The 20,987-nt window shown below is 40.4% G+C and overlaps 1 protein-coding gene across 1 annotated transcript; it reads left to right on the forward strand.

The window, feature by feature from the left end:
• The first annotated feature begins 478 nt into the window (after positions 1-478).
• Positions 479-19,695, forward strand: LOC113155304 (carbohydrate sulfotransferase 11-like). The gene is made up of 3 exons (XM_026349930.1): positions 479-1,000; positions 12,150-12,229; positions 18,179-19,695. The coding sequence occupies exons 1-3, from the start codon at positions 907-909 to the stop codon at positions 19,022-19,024; spliced, it is 1,020 nt and encodes a 339-aa protein (XP_026205715.1). The 5' UTR covers positions 479-906; the 3' UTR covers positions 19,025-19,695.
• The last annotated feature ends 1,292 nt before the right edge of the window (positions 19,696-20,987 follow it).

The following is a 20,987-nucleotide window of genomic DNA, read 5'->3' on the forward strand; positions in this document are numbered from 1 at the left end:
CAAATAAATAGCTCAAAAGAAAACACTCTGAACACTCTGATCTGACAACAACTAATGAAGTGATGTTGAAAAGATCAGATGGATTGTCAACGTCAGATGTCTTACTATAACAAGCCTATTACTTTGTTGTACTTTGGACTAACTGGACGTGTGTAAAGTCTTTAGGGTTGTTGGTTTGGCAATGCCAAATATATATATAAATATATATATGAGAGTGAGTGAATAGAAGAATTCCAGCAATGATCTGGCTCAGCATGTGGCACCTTCAAGTCAATATTTGCTGTATCTGGGCTGGATGTTCTCTGGCAAATAGGACTGCATTTGAACAAAACATGTTAGATATTTCTATTCTCCCTGTTCTACACACTCTGGACTGACGGTGGCAGGTTGGTAAGGTTAACACCTTAATTTCCCTGTGTGTGAATTTTATTTTGAAAAGTATAACCGGAAATGTTAGAAAAAGCATCCAGCTCCATCGTCATGAGTTGATGCTCTGTGCTTGCTGGTGTTTGGGGAGAAAGGGGTTAAAAAGAGTAAACCTAACACTTGGAAATCCGCTGTTGGGGCACATAAATCCCCCCCCTACACAAACAGAGCGGCGGCCTCTGTTCGGACTGCGCTCACTAATGCAGTCTGCTCCACTTTCTCTGAAGCAGCGCAACGGACGTTAAGAGACGGTTTCACTGCCCGAGTTCGTTTGTTTCGACTCAGCTTCTTCATTTCTTCTTCGCTTCAGCGACTTCCAGACTGGACATGCAAGGATGTGCAGCAAGATAAGGAGCAGCAAAGGTCAGCGAGCCGGACTGATGCTCTTATCCGTTATCAAGTAGACACAGAACAGCCTCTTTCTCGCATGAACCCTGGCAGGAGTCGGTTCGGCTTCTTGGTCGTTTCCAGACACCCAGGATGAGGAAACCTAAAGTCATCCGGATGGTGTTTGCCTTAAGTCTGGGATGTTTCCTTATGGTTATTTTCTACTTTAACAGCAACCTAAAGCCAGGTGAGCAGAGTTTTTCAAATGTAAAAATCAAAACAAAACACATAAGACGGTGTTCCTCAGTAGCAGTGAAGAAAAAAAACAAGTCTGAAGCAAACCTCATTTAATAATGAAAAATATTTAATTTGGTTCCATCGCTAAATTAACAGCGCTTTTCCCGTAAGTTTAAATGTTCCAGTTGGTGTTCTTTCTTTATGTCGGCAACATTTAACATTGAGGAATTCACTTTAGAAACATAACTAGACATATCATAGCTAGACTCATAGTTTTTATACAGTCTAAAAACCATTAAAATCTAAGGTTTTCTTCAGCAGGCAACATTTGCGAGTGAGTGATGAAGCAACAGTTTGTACGGAAACTAAACGATGTTTGGTGTCTGTGTTGTTGAAGCAGTTGACTGTGCAGCAGACCAGCTGCTCCTATCCTGTACACATAAGGTTTGCTCATGTTATGTCCACGTGTCTTTAATCCACCCCCATCTTGTCATGTACCCCCTCTAATGTGTAACATGATCATTATCTACAAACAGTGAGGTACATATGATGAAGTAGTGATCACACCATGCACAACGCAATAAGGAGAGTTTGTGTGTCTCTGTGTGTTATTTCATTCGGAGTCCCTTTCTTCCATCGTGCTCCTCTGCTCTCCAGCTATGTTTCTTTATTTCCCCCGAGAACCACAGATGTCTGCCGAGGAACAGTTTCATCACCAAAACCGATTAGAGCTGTGTTTCCTCTGCTACGTGGAGGAAGACTGGGGGAAGCTGCAGCTGCCTTTCGTAGCGGGGCTGGTCCTCGCTAAGATCTGTTTCCACCTCTTTCAGGTCTCTCTCTGCCATGTACAATGAGCTCATTCAGACATGCACAGCTATATTATGCCCCCCACCCCACCATAAAAAAAGCTTATACAGCCCATACTGTGAGGAAGAGAGTCAGTTGTGTATGAAAGACCAGCAGGAGCATTCCTTACCATGGTACTCCTGCTTGAAGTGTGCTGTTACTCTGGTAGAGTAACATTTCAGGGGCTATTGGGAGCACTCAAGGTTAAAGCAAAAACCTTGAAACCCAAGACAGTTGCACACTATTCATCAGTCTGTCATGTTTGATGCATTCCAGGAGTGTTTTACTGGTGCTTCATTTACATTAGCCAGCTGGATTTGCAGACTTATAGTAGTTGCACATCACTTTCTCTCTCAGCTATTTTGGGGAAACTCTAAAAGTTCAAACACTGAAAACTGGCTTTGACTGTGATGAGATGTGATTGAGATCCCAATTCAGTGTTGTCATTAAAAACTTGTTGCTGTGCATGCAGGCTTATTGTTTAGGGTTCAATGGGACACTTAAATGACCACTTCAGCAGAGCCACTGTTCAGGCTAGGTAGGGAGTTGAACAGTCTCCCGTGAACTTTGCAGCCAGCAAAAATCATATGCACGTCCTCCAGAAATCAGGTAGCTGAAGGTCTGCGTCACCTAACCATTTTGAGAACTCGTAGTGAATCAGTGGCGCAAAACTCCGCACACACCACAGTCAGGCTATTGTAGCCAGCGCAGGGGCCCTGCACGGTGCCTGCCAGATGTTTTTTTTAAAACTCTGTGTTGCACTAGTGTGCCTCCTTATCAACTGTTGTCTTACTGGTCAGAGGGAACCCAGAGCCAACCATTTCTTTTTCCACCTCCTCTCAACATGCACTGATAATTAGAAAGTCAAAAACAACATGAACCAAAAAGAAGTCATCACACACAGTCTACCACGTTGCACCAAAACTAAATAGTTTGGTGCAACGTGTCAGAAAGTAACCGCGCAGACATGAGTGGGGAGTGCACAAGTACCAGCACTCTAATTGTTGCAGAGAGTGTGTACTCTTTCATGTACATGTTTCTGCCGGAAACACATTCTAGTCAATCAGCCTCAACCTTAGTGTATTTATATCCAATTCAGCTGTGCTTCTGAGCATTATAAGCACAAAGCCATTTTATTTGGGCTTGTCTACCACCCAGTGAGGAGACAGTCCTGAACTGAGCTGGAGTTAAGTTGAAAAATAACTGAAAACTGAAAATAATAACTCCAAATCAATTCTAATATTTCTCCGTAATATAAACAGGCATCTCGTTGATTCTTTCATATCATCTTCAGGTCAGTGTAGTCTTTATTTTCACTGGCAAAAAGTTAAAAATGTTGCAGTTCACAACCCAGCACAGCCAGGTTCTATAGTCAGACGCTGTAACAACTAACTATTCTTCCAATTTAAACTAACTTTAAATTTAAAGGTCAGCACTATCAAGATTATTTGTAGTTTGTCTGTGGAACAAAATTTTGTGTTGAAATTTACTACACCTGATCTCTATGTAAATAACATCTGAAAATGCTTGTTAAATATTGGTCAGGTCAGGTCTGGACTCTAATTAAGATTAGTGTTTTACTTTCTTTTTTCCAAAGCAAATGTTAAGATGAATCACACACTGTATTCTTTGCTGTATATTTAGTATATATACACTTGGAGGATTCATGGTATATCCAGGAAGGTGCAAATTAGGGCCAAATGGTCCCTGGATGACATTTAACATAGTTGCTCTATTTTTGTGGTTTGTTCTTTACTACACATCCTTAATTTCTGAGGACATCCTCTGAAGAGGCATGGGATACTTAGAGGGTAGTGAACATGAATGCAATGCAATGGTGAAACATATGATTGTGATTACATTTTTTTTTTATAGAGACAGCCTATGCTATTTTGGTGTCATATAGCTTAAATGTATGTGGAATGAATCTCACATTTCTGGTATTAAAGCTGCATGTCACCTTTAAATGGGTTTAAATTGGTTTCAGATGTACAGCCTGTCTGTCCCATTAGCATTTAGAACACCTTCTCTCTGCTTCTCCTGCTCTATCTAGGGTAAAAGTTGTATTATTTGTTCAAAGTCTATAAAAATGTTTTGGAGTCGTACAGTTTTGTACACAGACTTCACAGCACTGTTTTAAATGTAGGATAATTACATAGATGCAGAGTGGCTTTACTGTATGTGTGGTGTATTCTGCACTGTCACAGACACAGAGGAAAAAAAAAAAAAAACAGATGCTAAAAGTGACCATTTTAAAGAGTCAGGATGTCTGTCTCCAGTGCAAAATCTGCCCACCGAGCTGATATAATTTCATAAACTTTACCCAGACAGACAGAGTTGAGAGGAAGAAGCTGTGACTCATCACAGTATGGAATGTGGTGTTTTATGTTTTACAGCATTGTCAGTCATCAGTCATCCAAATCAAGGAACACTAAGTTAGATGTCACCACTAACCCTCACACAGCACAGCATCAATGTGAGTTGAATGTTATCAGGTAGCTCGTTCTAGCTTTTTTTTTTTACAGCCAGAACCTGAGACTGTTATGTGGACCTTTGGGCAACTGTCACTATAAATGTACTGGAGAGGTATCCCCACCTCATACCTGCCTTGTCTGGGCTTGAGTGGTTACAATGAGAGTCATAAAAATGTTTAGTGATCCAGCTTCAGTGCAGGACTTGTGGCACACTAAATACATTTGCTTCAGGGCTTTTTTTGAACATATTTTGAGCATGGCAGTGGAATACTTGGTGGTGGAAAGAATCAGCCTGTTGCCAGTGCTTACCCCTAAAAACCTCACTGACTTGTGGATGTGACAGTATCCAATTAAAAACGGAACAAAACAACCCCTAAAGAACAGTATTTTACCTCATATTGATATGATATCCTGCACAGTTGCCAGTTCTGTTTGAAATTAGTTCTGCCTTCTAACTGTTGTCAGATCCTCCGCCATCCAGGACTATCTGATGACATGTTATAGTGGCCCTGCTGTTCCAACCTGCGCTTATCCAGACATATTCACAACACAGAGCTACAGGAGCTGATTATTCAGAAAGTACGTTTTTTCTGTTCTTCAATTTTATTAAGACCGTATTCAGAACTTAAATCCCCTAGAGCTTAGATTTTCAAGATTATTATTTAACTGCTGATATTGCTTAATAACCTCTTCTCAGAAGGAAATTGTTTGAGTGAAGTCTGCCATGTGGTAGCCACTGATAGTGCACTGATTTGGTTCAGACTGAGAGTCTGACTGCAGAACATCAAGATCCCTGGAGAACGAATTCCTGTGAATTTATATCTAGTGACCCACCTGCTCAAAGTAAAATGGTAAATGGTAAATGGTCTGCACTTATATAGCGCTTTTCTACCTAGCTGGTACTCAAAGCGCTTTACACTGCGTCTCATTCACCCATTTTCACACACAAGCACACACACATTCACACACTGATAGCAGAGCTGCTATGCAGCTGACCTGACTCACCAGGGGCAACTTAGGGTTCAGTATCTTGCCCAAGGACACTTTGGCATGTGACGTTGCAGCCGGGAATCGAACCACCAGTCCTCTGAGCAGACAACTGCTCTACCTATTGATCCACAGCCACCCTATTTTATTTTCATGAAAGTATTTCATTCTCCATTTTTATCATTATATTATGTAAACGTTTGTGCATTACATGTACACATACACATTAGCAATATGTCCACTGATCAAAGTTGGATAGTACTGGCTGTTTTAATAAGATACAAGTTAAAAGCTAATAAAGTAGTAACAACACACAGTAAATTACTTCAGACTTCATGTTGCATTACAGTCATGTTTGGGTTCAGGTTGGTGAGGTTTGTCTGACTTTTCAAGTTAGAAATCTTCAGGTCTTTAAGGGGTATTCCTCAATTACCTAATTGTAATGTAAATGTCAGCATGTTGCCCATTAGTGCGTTTACATGCACTGAACCAGGTAACAACCAGGCTTTCTCGAGTAAGCTGATTTCTTAAGTGTCATGTAAACTGGAAACCTAGTTACCACAATTGGGGTAGGAGATTAGCAAAACCACAAAATTAAAAATAAAGCTGACACCAGCACAAAGTTCCCCTTAGACTTCCAAATAAGTCACTTTTCACCGTGTGTTTCTTTGACAGCCTGTGCTTTAAATGCAGATACAGTTTCACTTGTCTATGTTAGACGTGCTAACATAGACTTTGTCCTAATTGATTCGAACACTGACAGCATGTGCTTATCCAACAGTTGGATGTGCCGGTACACAACACAATTCGTTTTTTTTTTTATCTCCACATATATAGTTTGCAGATCTTTGTATTTACACACAGTTGTGCCAGAAAGCTGCTGGACACTAAAATTATCCAACTAATATTTCAGTCAGCTGTCACCCTACAAATGCACATCGACGTCACTGAACAGGACTCATATGTTACATCTGTATACATTCCTCTAAGACTCAATTAATGGGCTCCACACCACCCACATGCCTCTGTTTTTGCACTAACACCCTTTAGACACACATTTGTGGCCTAAAAAGGATCAGGCTTTCCCTTGTACAGTGTGTCTCTCAGTGAAGCTGCTCTTTGGCAGGAAAGAGTAAGGAGTGGGGGAGGGAGCCCCATTTTTCCCAGCGGGACCTGAACACAGAGCTCCGTTTATTGCTTGGACAAGAGGAACACACATCGGCCTTGCTATATTTTGCATTTCCTAAAACTCTGGTTCTGTAGGAGCTGGGAGGAATGCTACCGACTTGTGGGTCCAGACAGGGTTAAACCAACAGATCTTCTCTTTCATTTGAATAGGCCTTAGGTGGGGTTGGTGAATCTCCTCAGAGGAGGAATTTCAGCTAACAGCTGAGACAGTGTTTGGTTAGAGTGGCACATGGTTTGAGTCCATAGCTTTAGGAAATGTGTGCGTCTTTGTAACTTTTTTTTTCTTTAAGAAACAAATGTTTCTTCTCCAAGCATGCCACAAATGCCCATCTTTTTTCTTGAACTTGTGTTCAGCCTTAATTTTGTAACAATTTCAATCCTTGATGAGGCTCTTTGCTAGATGCCTCATGGAAAAACATGAATTGTACATTTCCTCACTGGGGTCACATAAGTAGGTGAGTGATGACGCACAGTGTGTGTGTGCCATGTCAATTGTTGTTGAAAAACTCACGACATAATATCTTCCTAATTATTTCAGATGTTACCACTGCTATTGGCTTTGGTGGTGGTCATGTTGCAAATATGTTCCTGACTCAGTGGCAGCTTGCATGAGGAAGTAGTAATCAGGTCAAAGAAATCTGTGTACTCTAACTTCCCTCGCCCTCTTAACTCAAGGATGGAAACAAAACCTCTTTCTTACAGCTGCATCTAGCAGCATCTCTGACTCTGTTCATTTCAGTTATATGGTATAATTTGGCTTCTTGGCAAAGGCCCACCATACAAGAGGATTATGCATGTGCAGCGAGAAAGCATAATTTGGCTTTGTGGCAAAGGTGATTCTACTAAACAAGAGGAGTACACATGTTGTGAGAATTACCTATTGTTAGTATGAAACTGGGTTTTTGTACATATACTCACTTGAGCAGCTGGTGGGCAGCAAATGGCCAAGAGGTCATACTGTTTCCTCTATTATTGCAATTAATGGGATTAGCTTGCAGAGGCAGAGTACATCCACATACATTTTCAGATTTTTATATTGATTTAAACTTTGCAAAACTTTGACCTGCAAAACTTGGTCGTTAATGGCACAATGACAGCTATTGAGTCCAAAATTGAAGAGCATATTAGCTTTACTGCAGCATCAACTTTTATTCAACCTCAGTGCCTCCAGCATTTCACAGGTATTTTCAGAATTGATGAAACATAAAATGCCTATTTTGCAGCAGCTTTTGTAATAAATTGCAATGCAGCTTTTGATCTTTTAAGGTGTCTCTTAGCAATGGAGTTGTGAGCGAGGAAGATTGAAAAAAGCAAAAATAACATAACACACAGTTGGTCATGCAAACGGAAAAAGACACCTTTTTCACTTTGTGATGTATACTACATTAGTTTTCCCTTTAACCTTTCAGCTCTTGCAATAGATCAGGATGAAAGAGCCTCTGTCAAGACGATTAATTTCATCTATTGTCCTCGTACTTCAGCCAAGTATCTTGTTTGTCATACACCACAACACACTGCAAATTAGAGATAGTGGCAGCACTCTCTCTGCACTAGCTGTGGTGTGAGGCATTCAAATACAGAGTATAGGTAAAATTTGCAGAGGACTTGATTGGACATTTAACCCTAACCCGAACCTGAACTGGGAGCTGGTTCCACAGGAGAGGGGCTTGGTAGCTAAAGGCTCTGCCTCCCATTCTACATTTGGAAACTCTAGGAACCACAAGTAAACCTGCAGTCTGAGAACGGAGAGTTCTGCTTGGAAGATAAGAAACTATGAGGTCTTTAAGATAAGATGGAGCCTGATTATTAAGGGATTTATAAGTTAGGAGAAGAATTTTAAATTCAATTCTGGATTTAACAGGGAGCCAATGGAGAGAAGCTAACATTGGAGAAATATGATCTCTCTTGCTAATTCCAGTCAGAACTCTCGCTGCAGCATTTTGGATTAACTGGAGGCTCTTTAATGAGTTATTGGGACATCCCATTAATAAGGAATTACAATAGTCCAGTCTGGAAGTAACAAATGCATGGACTAGTTTTTCAGCATCACTTTGGGACAGGATGCTCCTAATTTTAGCAATGTTTCTTAGGGGAAAAAAGGCAGTTCTAGAGATTTCTTTGATGTATGAAGTGAAGGAGATATCCTGATCAAAGATAACTCTGAGGTTTCTTACAGTATTACTTGAGGCCAGAACTAAGTCATCAATGGGGAGAATGTGTTTAGACATAGTGTCTCTGAGATTTTTAGGCCCAAACAGTATAACCTCTGTCTTGTCTGGATTTAGGAGAAGGAAACTGGAGGACATCCAGGTCTTTATGTCTTTTAAGCATTCCTGAAGTTTGACTAATTGATTAGTTTCTCCTGGTTTCATAGATAAATATAGCTGGGTATCATCTGCATAACAATGGAAATTTATAGAGTGTTTCCTAATAATATTGCCTAAAGGGGACATATATAAAGTGAAAAGAATCGGTCCAAGCACAGATCCCTGTGGAACTCCATAGATGACTTTGCTGTGCATGGAAGACTCATCATTAACTTGTACAAACTGAAATCTATCCGATAGATACGATTTAAACCACTCTAGTGCTGTTCCTTTGATTCCAATGACATGTTCCAGTCTGTGTAATAAAATGTTGTGATCTATAGTGTCGAATGCAGCACTAAGATCTAACATGACGAGTATAGAGAGTTGTCTGATGCCAATAGAAGATCATTAGTAACCTTTACCAGTGCTGTTTCTGTACTATGATGTACTCTAAATCCTGACTGGAAATCTTCATACAAGTTATTGCTACGCAGGTGGTCGTACAATTGATTAGAAACTATCTTTTCAAGGATTTTAGAGATAAAGGGCAGATTGGATATTGGTCTATAATTCGCTAAGACCCCTGAGTGCAGAGTAGGCTTTTTGAGTAGGGGATTAAAACAGTGAGTGGGTTTATTTACATTTTGGGTAAAACCAATGGAGTCTAATAGTGAATTAAATGCAGTGTTGAGGCAGTTATCATCAACATCTACATGGATATTGAAGTCACCCACTATAATGACTTTATCTGCACTAAGAACTAAATCAGATAGAAACTCTGAGAATTCAGTTAAAAACTCAGAGTAAGGGACAGGAGGACGGTACACAATAACAAACAGGACTGGTTTTTGATTTTTCCAGTTAGGATCAGAGATGCTAAGAGTGAGGCTCTCAAATGAATTAAAACTATGTCTAGGTCTGGGGTTGATTAACAAACTTGAGTGGAAGATTGCTGCTACTCCTCCACCCCGACCTGTGTTTCTAGGAACATGATAATTAACATGACTTGAGGGGGTTGACTCATTCAGAGAGACATATTCATCCTGCTGCAGCCAGGTTTCAGTAAGACAGAATAAGTCTATTTGATGGTCAATTATCAAATCATTTACTAACAGGGATTTAGACGAGAGAGATCTGATATTTAAAAGTCCACATTTGATTGTTTTCTTGTTATTTTGTTCTAAGAGAGGAGTCGTCTTTATTTTTATTAGGTTTTTATGAATAACTCCTCTTGTGTTAGTTTTAGATATAAATAATTTAGGTACTCGGGGAGCAGACACTGTCTCTATAAGGTTATGGTAGTTTTGGGGGGGCTGTAAGGAAGCTGCAGAGAGGTGTGTAAGACTGCGTCTCTGCGTCCTGGGCTCCACTCTGACATGTCAGGGTTTAGGTCGTCTAATAAACTCTGCCATATTCCTAGAGAGTTGAGACGCACCATCTAAAGTGGGATGTCTCTTCTAATCAGCCCAGGTTTTCTCCAAAACGTTTTCCAATTGTCTATGTAGCCCACGTTGTTAGCGGGACACCACTTAGACAGCCAGCGGTTGAATGACGTCATGCGGCTAAACATGTCGTCACTGGTCAGATTGGGAAGGGGCCCAGAGAAAACTACGGAGTCCGACATCGTCTTAGCAAAGTTACACACCGATTCAACGTTAATTTTAGTGACTTCCGATTGGCGTAATCGGGCGTCATTAACTCCTGTGTGAATTATTATCATACTATATTTACGTTTATCCTTACACAGGAGTTTTAAATAGGACTCGACGTCTCCCGCTCTGGTCCCAGGAATACACTTGACTGTGGCCGCTGGAGTCTCTAACTTCACGTTTCTGACTATAGAGCTGCCAATGACCAGAGTGGGTTTCTCAGCGGGTGAGTCGCTGAGTGGGGAAAACCGGTTGGAAACGTGAACCTGGTCGTGGTGAACCTTGGGCGAGTGTCTAGGGTTATGCTTCCTACGAACCGTCACCCAGCCGGCCTGACTTCCCGGCTGCTCGGGAACTGCCGGGGACAGCTAATAGGAGCTATGCTAGCTGGCTCCACACCGGCTACCGGGACCTGACTAGCTGGCTTGTTTTCCACGGTGCGGAGCCGAGTCTCCAAATCAGTCAGCCTCGCCTCCAAAGCTGCAAATAAACTACATTTATTACAAATTCCCTTCTCACTAAAGGAGGCAGAGGAAAAACTAAACATGTGACAAACCGAGCAAGAGAGAGCAGGAGAAGAAGAGGAGAAGCAGCCATGGCTAACAGAGTTTAGCTAGCAGACCTCACAACACAAGAAAACAAGAGTATTAAGTATTATGAATGGTCCTTAAGCAACACAGATGTATGTTATAACTCTTACGCCAGTAGTGCTTTTCACTAACACTATGAATTTAGCTTAAAGTTTGTTAAATTTAGCGAAACAAACGGAGCAACTGAAAAGCGAGTCAGCGTCGACAACAGGAAGAGATACGATACGCCTACCGTAGGAGGAGCAGCCAATCAGGATGAGCCAATGATCTCTCATGAAGTTAGTTGGTGTGAGAGAAGAGGTTGCAGAGGATAGGGTCAGGTAGTGAAACTGTGTACTGCAACTCTGACCTGGTGAAGCTCTGTAATCTGATGCCAGAGTGCAAACTAATTCCTACAAAGACTGGCTCAAGTTTGTATCAGCATTGTTTTTCTGGCTGGCCAGATTTATCTAGGTTTTTTGGATTCTCTGCTTCTCAGGAAGCAGAGCTTACAAAATTAACTTTTTAAATGTAGAAAATGATGTGTTCTGAATTGCCAAATTCTTTTTTGTCTCCTATAACAAGAGCACTGGAATAGATAAAGTTGTGGCAATAAAGATAAGAAACCAATAAAAAGCAAATTGGTCCCATGCAACATTTTCTATTCTCAATGTTACTGCAGTTTGCTCTCAGGGCTTAGAGAGTCAAAGGGTAAATTTGAAAGAGTGTGTCCTCTTAAGAAAAAAAGCTGTAGTTAATTTGGATTGTCAAATAGGTAGGTTTGTCATTCAAACCTACATCAACTGTTAGAGCACTAAGAGATTGATGTCTGGTCAAGTATGACTTGACTATGTTTTCCCCTCCCCAAACCTTTTACTGCATGCTGTGTAATGGCCATTGGAGGCAGTTTATGCTGTGGGACTGAACAAAATTATTAGTGGTTGTTAAATTTTTATTGTTAACTTTTATCCTTCTACTTATTATTAATGTCCTTGCAGTGTGCTATATAAAAGTGCTATTATTTCATGTTGCACTGTTATGGGGCATTTCAGTAATTCACTGTAGATCTTACTGTTGCTTGTCTTAACACATTTGATTTAGAATCTCAGATTTTCATGACATATGTTGTTTCTTCAGCCTCTGAGCCAGACGGTGAAAGAAACAGTGAGCAGAAGTCGAGGAGGAGTCCCCTGCAGACACTTTATGATGGTGACCAGGTTAGTCTGCTCTAACCACAATTCCCAAACTTTATTTCAGTTTGCATTTAAACTGTAATTATGCACTTATGTTTTTGTGCTACTCTACAATTACACCACCTGTACACTAATTGGCAGTGGGGCTTCAATAGCACTGTGATGATTCTTTTTTTTTTTTTTTGAGTTGCACCTAGTAGATTTGAGTTGAACATTATAGTGACCAACAGTATTATCACAGTGTTAAAACAGTCTGAAAACGATCAAAAAGTAGTGTTACACATTCATCTATCATTATAAGTATTATTAATAATAATAATTACTGTTGTTGTTATTTATATCTATGTTGTGCTGACAGTAGGTGATACAAAGAGACAATAAAAGTATTTAAATGAAAACGCAAAACAAATATTAACACTAACAGGAACTAAAAGTTACCACAGAAAACCCACAGAGCTACATGATACTTATGTCCTACCTACAGTGTTGAAGTGACACAGAACCATTAATCTAGCTTAAGCCTGCCATGTTTAGCAAACATATATTGATGGGCATCATGTGTAGAAGCTGCCATCTGTCATCAACTCTAAACACAAGTCAAAGTGCTCCTTTGCCCTGTGAGCTAACAGGAAGGTTTTCTTGAATATTTCCTACTCATTACTTTTGTGTGCAGTCTAAGGCACAAAACAACTTTGTCATGTTGCTGCAGGAGGAGAGCTGCTGAGGAGAGATACAGACGACAGAGAGGAGAGATACAGACGACAGAGAGGGAGAGATGCAGACGACAGAGAGGGAGAGATGCAGACGACAGAGAGGGAGAGATACAGACGACAGAGAGGAGAGAGGAGAGAGGGAGAGATACAGACGACAGAGAGGAGAGAGGGAGAGATACAGACGACAGAGAGGGAGAGAGAGACAGACTACAGAGAGGAGAGAGATACAGACGCCAGAGAGGAGAGAGATACAGACGCCAGAGAGGAGAGAGGAGAGGGATACAGACGCCAGAGAGGAGAGAGGGAGAGATACAGACGACAGAGAGAAGAAAGTTGATAAAAGGACGGTAAGACTGAAAAAGGAAGAGATAAATATAAAAATGTCCAAAAAGAGAAAAGTGGACAGCAAAGAGTTTTTAATCCAGAATAGACGGTCTCCTTTCTGTTCATATTACCCACTAGGAGCACTAAACCAGTGTGTTTGATATGTTCAGAAACTGTGGCTCTTAGTAAAAGTGCCAATGTCAAACGGCATTATGAGACAAAACACGGTTTTGAACACACATACCACTCAAATCTGAAGTGAAGCACAGAAAGTTGCAAGTCTTACAGTTACATAACAATAAACCTGTCAAAAAGTTTTTGAATTGTACTGAATTAATTTGATTTGACAGTCAAGTATTGATTACATGCAGGCTACTTGATAATATATCACAGTAAATAGTTAGACATTATAATCCTCTGGACTTTTGCTTCCAAAAATATTGTGTAACTGGACCTCTTTAAATTTTAGTTGAATACCCCTGCCCTAGTGTGTGTGCATGTGGTCTCTTATTCAATCAATCAAGTATCAAGAGTGACTCAACAGTATCACTGTCTGTAGATGCCACAGATTGAAACCTCACATACTCCAAAATGGTATCTTGAGCACTTTTTCAAATTTGTGTGCTAAACAGTGAACTGATGTGCTTACTTGCTTGTGACACATAGAAAAAAAAAAGCTGTTTTCATGTTTCCTGTGGCTGCAGACATTGTGAAATTGCAACCGGATAGTTGATCTTGATCTGACAGGTGTCAGTATACAGGGGGGTGACATACTGCTACAAAGACTGACGAAACTCCCTTTTGAAGTGCTGTTTTAAAAGGTGCTTCTGTTTACAACATGAGGTTTACTCATTTGGTCTGTCCCCTGGAGGGCATTCATGATCATCTATGTATTGTTTCCTAACATATCTGGTGAACATGTTCATATGACTTGTTGTTCTGATCTGTTTGAATGTCTAAATAATTATGTACAGTAAACAACTACAGTCCATAACATTCCAGTGGCCAAACATTTCTAAAGCATGATCAGCTCATAAGACTCATGGCTTCATAGCTAAAGGGGAACACTGGGAAACTTTGTGTCAGCTGATAAACAGTTGCACAGCTATTAACAGTCACCAGGGAGTGTATCCAAGTTACAATGTTGAGTTTGAAATGAGTTTGCATGTTCTCTTCATGTTCCTGTGAGGTTGAACAGTAAATGTGTTCTAGTTTTCTACTAATGTAGCTCATGCTAATAGACTCAAGTGTGTCTATTGTTTAATGGCTTATGTGTTATTGCTGCTGAGAAAGCCTCATAATCTCCTGTTTAATGATTGCTGCCATCATTGACTTTGTTTATAGAGTAGAAATTAGTCCAAGCTAATAAATGATGCTCACGGTGTGGTCTGTGGATTAGTCGACCAACAGTCATGATTCTGCACAGAGGGTAGGGTTATTCCAAACAGGAAAAGGGCTCTGGGATGTGAGATTTTGGCCCCGTTTCATCACGTCTGCAGATCGTAGTTGTTTAACTGTGTCATATGATGTTTGTTTGTAGTTATATAAACTTGTCTCACAGAGCTGTTGGTGATGCTCTACACTCTTAAAGTCAGACTTTCTAGGAAAATGGTGTTGCGCAAAATGTGTGTTGTGGCTTTCGTTGAGTTTGTGGCTGCAGTCTGTGTATTCAGCATTAGCAGCAGTTGATTACATCTACAAAGTGTCATGATCCTGCTCCTCACTTCCTGGCTCTTATCTTTTTTTAACTTTTATTTCCTCTCCTAGCCCTGTCCTCGCTTCTCCAGCCGCACTTCATCACCCCTCATGGACTCCACTCTGATCAGCTTCACCTGTGTCTCCCTCTGCTCACTCACCTTGATCACATCATCAGTTTCACCTGTGCACAAGCCTCTCTTTATAAGCTCCCCTCAGTCTTCACTACATTGCCAGATTGTCAGTGATGATACTGCTTTCACTCTGCTTTCCAGCCACGACCTTGCCTTGCATTTCCTGCCCCTGTCTACTCCCAGACCTTGCCCTTGTCTTCCCCCTTTTTGATCTTGCTTGCCTCATGTTTTGGACCTTTTACTTTCTTCTGGATACCCCCTTGGATCACACACATTGTACCTTGCTATTGTGAGCCACAAAAAACGTAGTACTTCTGGTTGTGAGTCCACTAGCCCCTTAAAATCTCTGTGTATTTTATGTTGAGCCCCCATGTTTGAAACAGAGTAGGAGTAAGCAGAAGTGTGGAAGAAGAATGAAAGCATTAATTTAAACTATCAACCATCTGTTTCTCACCAGCGCTTGCAAACGCATCTCTAGGAAAAGCATCTTCTCTAAGTTTCTAAGTGGCTGACTCACAAAGCGCCCCCGGCTCTCAGTGATGATTTTATTGTTATAATTTTCACATCATGTACTGCTGCTTTGATGTCACTCTATCCTTTAGGGAATTAAACCAGTGCCATTTACTGAGAGGGATTCACAGCTTTGGGTGAGCAGACTGCGGACAATTATGAGCTGCACCATTTGTTGAGGGAGAGAGAATTTTTATATTTGTGGTGGCATTTGACTTTTTTCATGTGTAGAGTACATATAGTATGAGGTAATATTAGGTGTGTAACTGTTCTCAAACTGAGGTTGAAATCGCAACTCAATTTTCGGGAAGATGGAACCGCTGCCACCACCAACCAGCCTTCCACCTCCTGCATGTTAATAGTGGTTCTGTGCCCGTAAAGTCAATGTTTCCTGGAAATTTTATATTTTGAGTTGTAAGACAGCCCATCACATATGTTATGGGTTACTGTATTTTTAATAGATTTCCAAAAACACATTTTCACTGTTACTGAATAGACGCTGATGAGCAAAAATGGCAGTTGTTCCAAAATGAATACTTTCTGAAGCCACTGTATGTCCACATCTACATTTCTAATTTTAATAACAGCAATAGCATTCCTTTGTCGGTAGGTGCTGAGATATTTGGATTTAAAATGTCCCTTTTCAGCTCCCATACTTAATAAATTACATCAGATACTGAATATACACATAATTCAACATGTTTAGTTAAAAGTATTTTGTCCAAGCAATATGACTGGCTATTCAAAGTTTATTAGAATACTTTTGTCAATGGATTTTGCTGATTAAAGATGATTTTCTCTGACTGGGGCTCTAAATAGTCAATTTATATCTATAAATTCATACTTCTTTTCTGATAGTTAGAACTGTAGTTGGAAATCCAGTGCTGGAAGAGCAACTCCTTAACAGCTGGTCCCAGTTAAATGTCTCTGAGAGGAGAAGGAAAGTGGACATGCCAGAAAACAAACCAGCTCCAGCAGACATCACTGACTTTAATTGCTTGTAATATTTGTTCCATTTCACTTAAATGCTTCTCCAGCAGGATTCCACTCAGCTGTCAAGATAAAAATGCATTGGTTTGGGGAATTTAATTAATTCAAGATCTTTTTTTTGTCTTGCATTTGTAAACACAATATGTGAATGCTTTTATGTTTTTGCAGTTGCAGTTGACATTATGCAGTTGACAAGGTGTAACATTAGGAATAACTTTAGTTTGCATTATTTACACTAAATGCATTTATGTCCAATATTACAGTGGACTGTAAAACCAAAAATGATAGATGCTAAAATGGACTCATTTGCAGAGTCAGATGCTAATTACATGTGGATTTGTTTCTACAAGTGAGCACTTTCATGTTACATTTACTCATGTGCATATGGCATGTGAACCATTTTGTCCAAGTTGGAAAGATGGAATTATATACATACAGTAAACAAACTCGGTCTCTCTTGGCTTTCAAGTGTTTGTTCAGTCTGATATCATGAATATCATTGATATTCCAGTATCTGCCAGTAAACACAGAGAGCCACACATAGTGTCGGCAGTGAGTTAAACCGAGAGGCTCGGGACTGCTGCAGTGGTGAGCCACACAGAGTAAATGAAAGAAGTAAATAAGGCGTTTGTGCCACGAGGCGGCCAAGCTGAACTGAGTGACCTGTGATTTCATTAAGGCAGTTTGCAGATGGCAGGGGATACATCGTGACTAAACTCTGGAGATGAAGCAGCTAAGAATATATTTTCTCACACTCTCAGAGTAGTAGTGGGTATTGGCTATATGCAGAATGCACGGTGTATCTAATCCACTTGACTATAATGTATATTCCAGTTTAATCTTCTTTTTACATAAACATTACTTTAAAATGGGTAGCATTTTCTAGCTCGGAAATAATGTGAAAGGTCAAAGTCGGGCAATAGCTAGTAGTACTAATAAAAAGCTAATAGGGTTATATTTTATTTATAATGGAGTAATACTTCAGTAATAACAAAATATTATATTAATAAATATTACTGAAGTAATAGCATGGTAGTTACGTAAGTAAGTAAGTAAGCAATAGCTAGGAATAAGCAGTAGATACATTTAAGTAATAGGAGGCCAAAAACACATAGGTAATAACATGGAAACCCAACCCCAAGCAAAACAAACACGTTTTAGTTCCTGTCTAATAGCCATGACATGTCAGCTACTCAGAGGTGAAGCCATCAATTGCAGTATAGGTCATAAGAACTAATGTTTGCTGATGAAGGTCCTTTGTACATCACACAACCGTGTCTACTTTGTATCCACCTGGAGGGTGCTTTGGTTGTTTAATATCTTTATTTCTTATTTATTTTCTTGGGTCTTAAACCTTAGAAAGTTGTAAAAAAATAGTCAATATTGCTTTTTTTTTTAAAATACTGTACGCTTGGCTCACATGTGAATTATTATTACAACCTGTATGTGACTGCCACATCTGTCTGTCTTGGAGTGATGTTATTGTTGTTGTTCCAGCCGTTATACACATGAATAATGCCTTGAATTATCCTTTAAAAGTAACCAAGTGGTTCAGGTTTTATTATAAATATAAACAGTTCTTATTGATCTTTTTCATCTCCATGTAGGTTGAATCAGCAGTGCAGGCGATACATCAGGGCCGACGGGAGTTGCTAGAAGAAGCCTGCCACTCCTACACCCGCAAACGCAGAGTCCTCATCCCTGAAGACCTGAAACACGTGATTGTGGATGACCAACACGGCTTGCTGTACTGCTATGTGCCCAAAGTGGCCTGCACAAACTGGAAGCGGGTGTTCATGGTTCTGACGGGTGCTGCTGGGTCCCTCCGTGATCCACTAGCAATCCCAGCCAACGAAGCCCACATCCCAGGAAACCTTCGCACCCTGTCAGAGTACTCCACCTCCCAGATTAACCAACGTCTGCGCTCCTACCTGAAATTCGTCTTTGTACGCGAGCCCTTCGAGCGGCTGGTATCTGCGTACCGCAACAAATTCACACGAAGCTACAACACAGCTTTCCATAAACGATACGGCACAAAGATAGTTCGACGGCACAGGCTGGACCCACAGCCAGAAGCTCTGTTGAAGGGGAACGACGTCTCTTTTGAGGAATTTTTGTATTACCTTGTGGACCCAGCCACCCAGCGAGAAGAGCCATTTAACGAGCATTGGGAGCGGGTGCACTCGCTGTGCCACCCCTGCCTTATCCACTACGACGTGGTGGGGAAATACGAGACTCTGGAGCAGGACTCCCACTATGTGCTGCAGCTGGCTGGGGTGGAGGACCAGGTCAGCTTCCCCACCTCATCCATAAGCTCGAGGACTACAGGAGACATGGCAGCACAGTTCTTCCGCAACATCAGCCCATTTTACCAGAAGAAGCTGTACAACCTCTATCGTATGGACTTTCTGCTTTTTAACTACTCTATACCAGCCTACCTCAAGTTCACATGAGGCTGGGACGTCACTTATTCACAGATTCCACTTGAACTTAAGGAGCCTGGAAAAGTTAGTTTTTGGGATGTTTCTCTCTCTGTGGGCCTAACTAAAGACACAGCAAGTACTATTTTTCAGAGAAAAGCAACATAAAAGCAGTGGAAATGTATCCTAAGAGCTCATTGTTACAGACAGAGCATCCAGCTGTAGAATGTTGGTGCACACAGAAGGGGACACAAGTAGGAGAAAACTTCCTATCACAAGGTGAAAAAAATCTGCCTAACAAAGGCATATTATATTTTACTGTAAACAGTGATCCAGTGAATGGCGGTCACTGCCTTGGAATGTGTGAAATGCCTTTCCACTTTTAGTTTATTTCTATTTCACGTATTGTCTGCTGTCTGAATTTGCACAAACACATTTGCATCGGGAGGAGCATGATGAAATTTAAACAGTGAATGTCTCCAATTGTATGTGCCTTTAATCGTGGGCCTTATTTTTGAACCCAACAGACAATGACATATTTTGTAACTGTGACTGTTTCTTTTGTGTTTTACTGTAGGATGATGTTTTTTGTGTAACTATGATAATGTCTTTATTTATTGTTATTCTGTGACTGCAAAGTCAGACAAGCCAAAATAGAAATAGTTTCTCTCACAATTTTCAAATAAATGCATTTCAGCAAGAATTTGTATATTGATTTAAATCATTGGGCTTACTAATGTTAGGATTCAAAAGCAAAAATCCTGATATTTGACACATTGTTATTAATCGTGAGAGACATTTAAAACCACGTCCCCAACAGGACCTGAACCAGTGGTCCGTGGTTTGGAACAGTATCACTTTAGGGCTGAATATCCTCCAGAACAGAGCATGACTAATGACAAATCTGAAAAGATGTCAAATTGTTTACAATTGAGAGAACTGCAGAGTTCAGTCAACCTTGTTGTTACTGCGAAAATACAATTGTTGCCATCTTAAGTAAAGACTGACATCTTTCTAAAAGTGCATATCAATATATTGAAGAGAGCCGAAACAAAAACCTACTCACCCAGTTATTCATACACAAAAATACCACAAAGAAGAAGAATGTGTATAGTTGATGCCTGGAACACTTACTAATATAGAGACATTTAATACAACAGGTTATATCCAGTGGCACTGTGCTGCACAAAAAGTAAAATATCAAACAATAGAAATTTGGCAACACATCAGAGAACTGAAGGCTTATCATGGCTTAAAGGCACAAGTCTACGTAAAATAAGCACAATAAATTTGAACATTCGTTGTGAGAGAGCTACATCTGATTTCTATTAATATACATTTACACTCAGTTCTATATTATTATTGCCTTAATACAATCATCTGCCATCTAACATTAAAGAGCTGACAAGAAGTGTACTGAGGTGTTGAAAGTATTGAGTCAACACTGCAGTGGGTCTACGGTAATCTCACTTCACAACTTTACAGTAGATGGATGTTGTTTCTACACAGGCAAGGTGGGTGGTGTATTGATATGGAGGGCAATAAAAACTCCACGGAACAGTGTCCAACTATTGACCACAGGGAGCTGGCAAATACAGAGAGAAAAAGGTGCAAAACAAGTCCACGCTCATCCTGTTCTAGGTTGAGTCAGGTTGCTCACACTTGTAGCCTCCTATGTGTGGTGTTATATCTGTGCCTCAGTCACAGGCAGAGAAACACTTTGAGCAGGCAAGAGATTGTAAGTGTGCAAGTGCACAATTTGGATTCTCTCAAAAGATTGTAATCATTCAGCGGCAATTAAATTTTAGCAAATCTGTGCTCAATAAATGTTGAGCACAGATTTAAAATAAAAATAAGTCAGTTGTGTGTTCCCAGTGCCGTTGTCCAGTGTCGTTGTCCAAACACAGTAAGTGTACAGTAATAAACATTTGCTCCACTGCACTTGTTTGCTTCTCTGATTCTCTTTCTCTTTGTGCTCTCAAACCCTCAGACGTTT

The sequence above is a fragment of the Anabas testudineus genome, chromosome 5, assembly GCF_900324465.2.
Source record: "Anabas testudineus chromosome 5, fAnaTes1.2, whole genome shotgun sequence".
Classification (NCBI taxonomy): Eukaryota; Metazoa; Chordata; class Actinopteri; order Anabantiformes; family Anabantidae; genus Anabas; species Anabas testudineus.

What these genes read in the sequence shown, in the direction of transcription:
- LOC113155304 (XM_026349930.1), top strand. Translation starts at nt 907, where the DNA reads ATGAGGAAACCTAAAGTCATCCGGATGGTGTTTGCCTTAAGTCTGGGA. An exon ending in TAACAGCAACCTAAAGCCAG is followed by an intron (nt 1,001 to 12,149) that starts GTGAGCAGAGTT and finishes TTGTTTCTTCAG; the next exon opens with CCTCTGAGCCAGACGGTGAA. An exon ending in CACTTTATGATGGTGACCAG is followed by an intron (nt 12,230 to 18,178) that starts GTTAGTCTGCTC and finishes ATCTCCATGTAG; the next exon opens with GTTGAATCAGCAGTGCAGGC.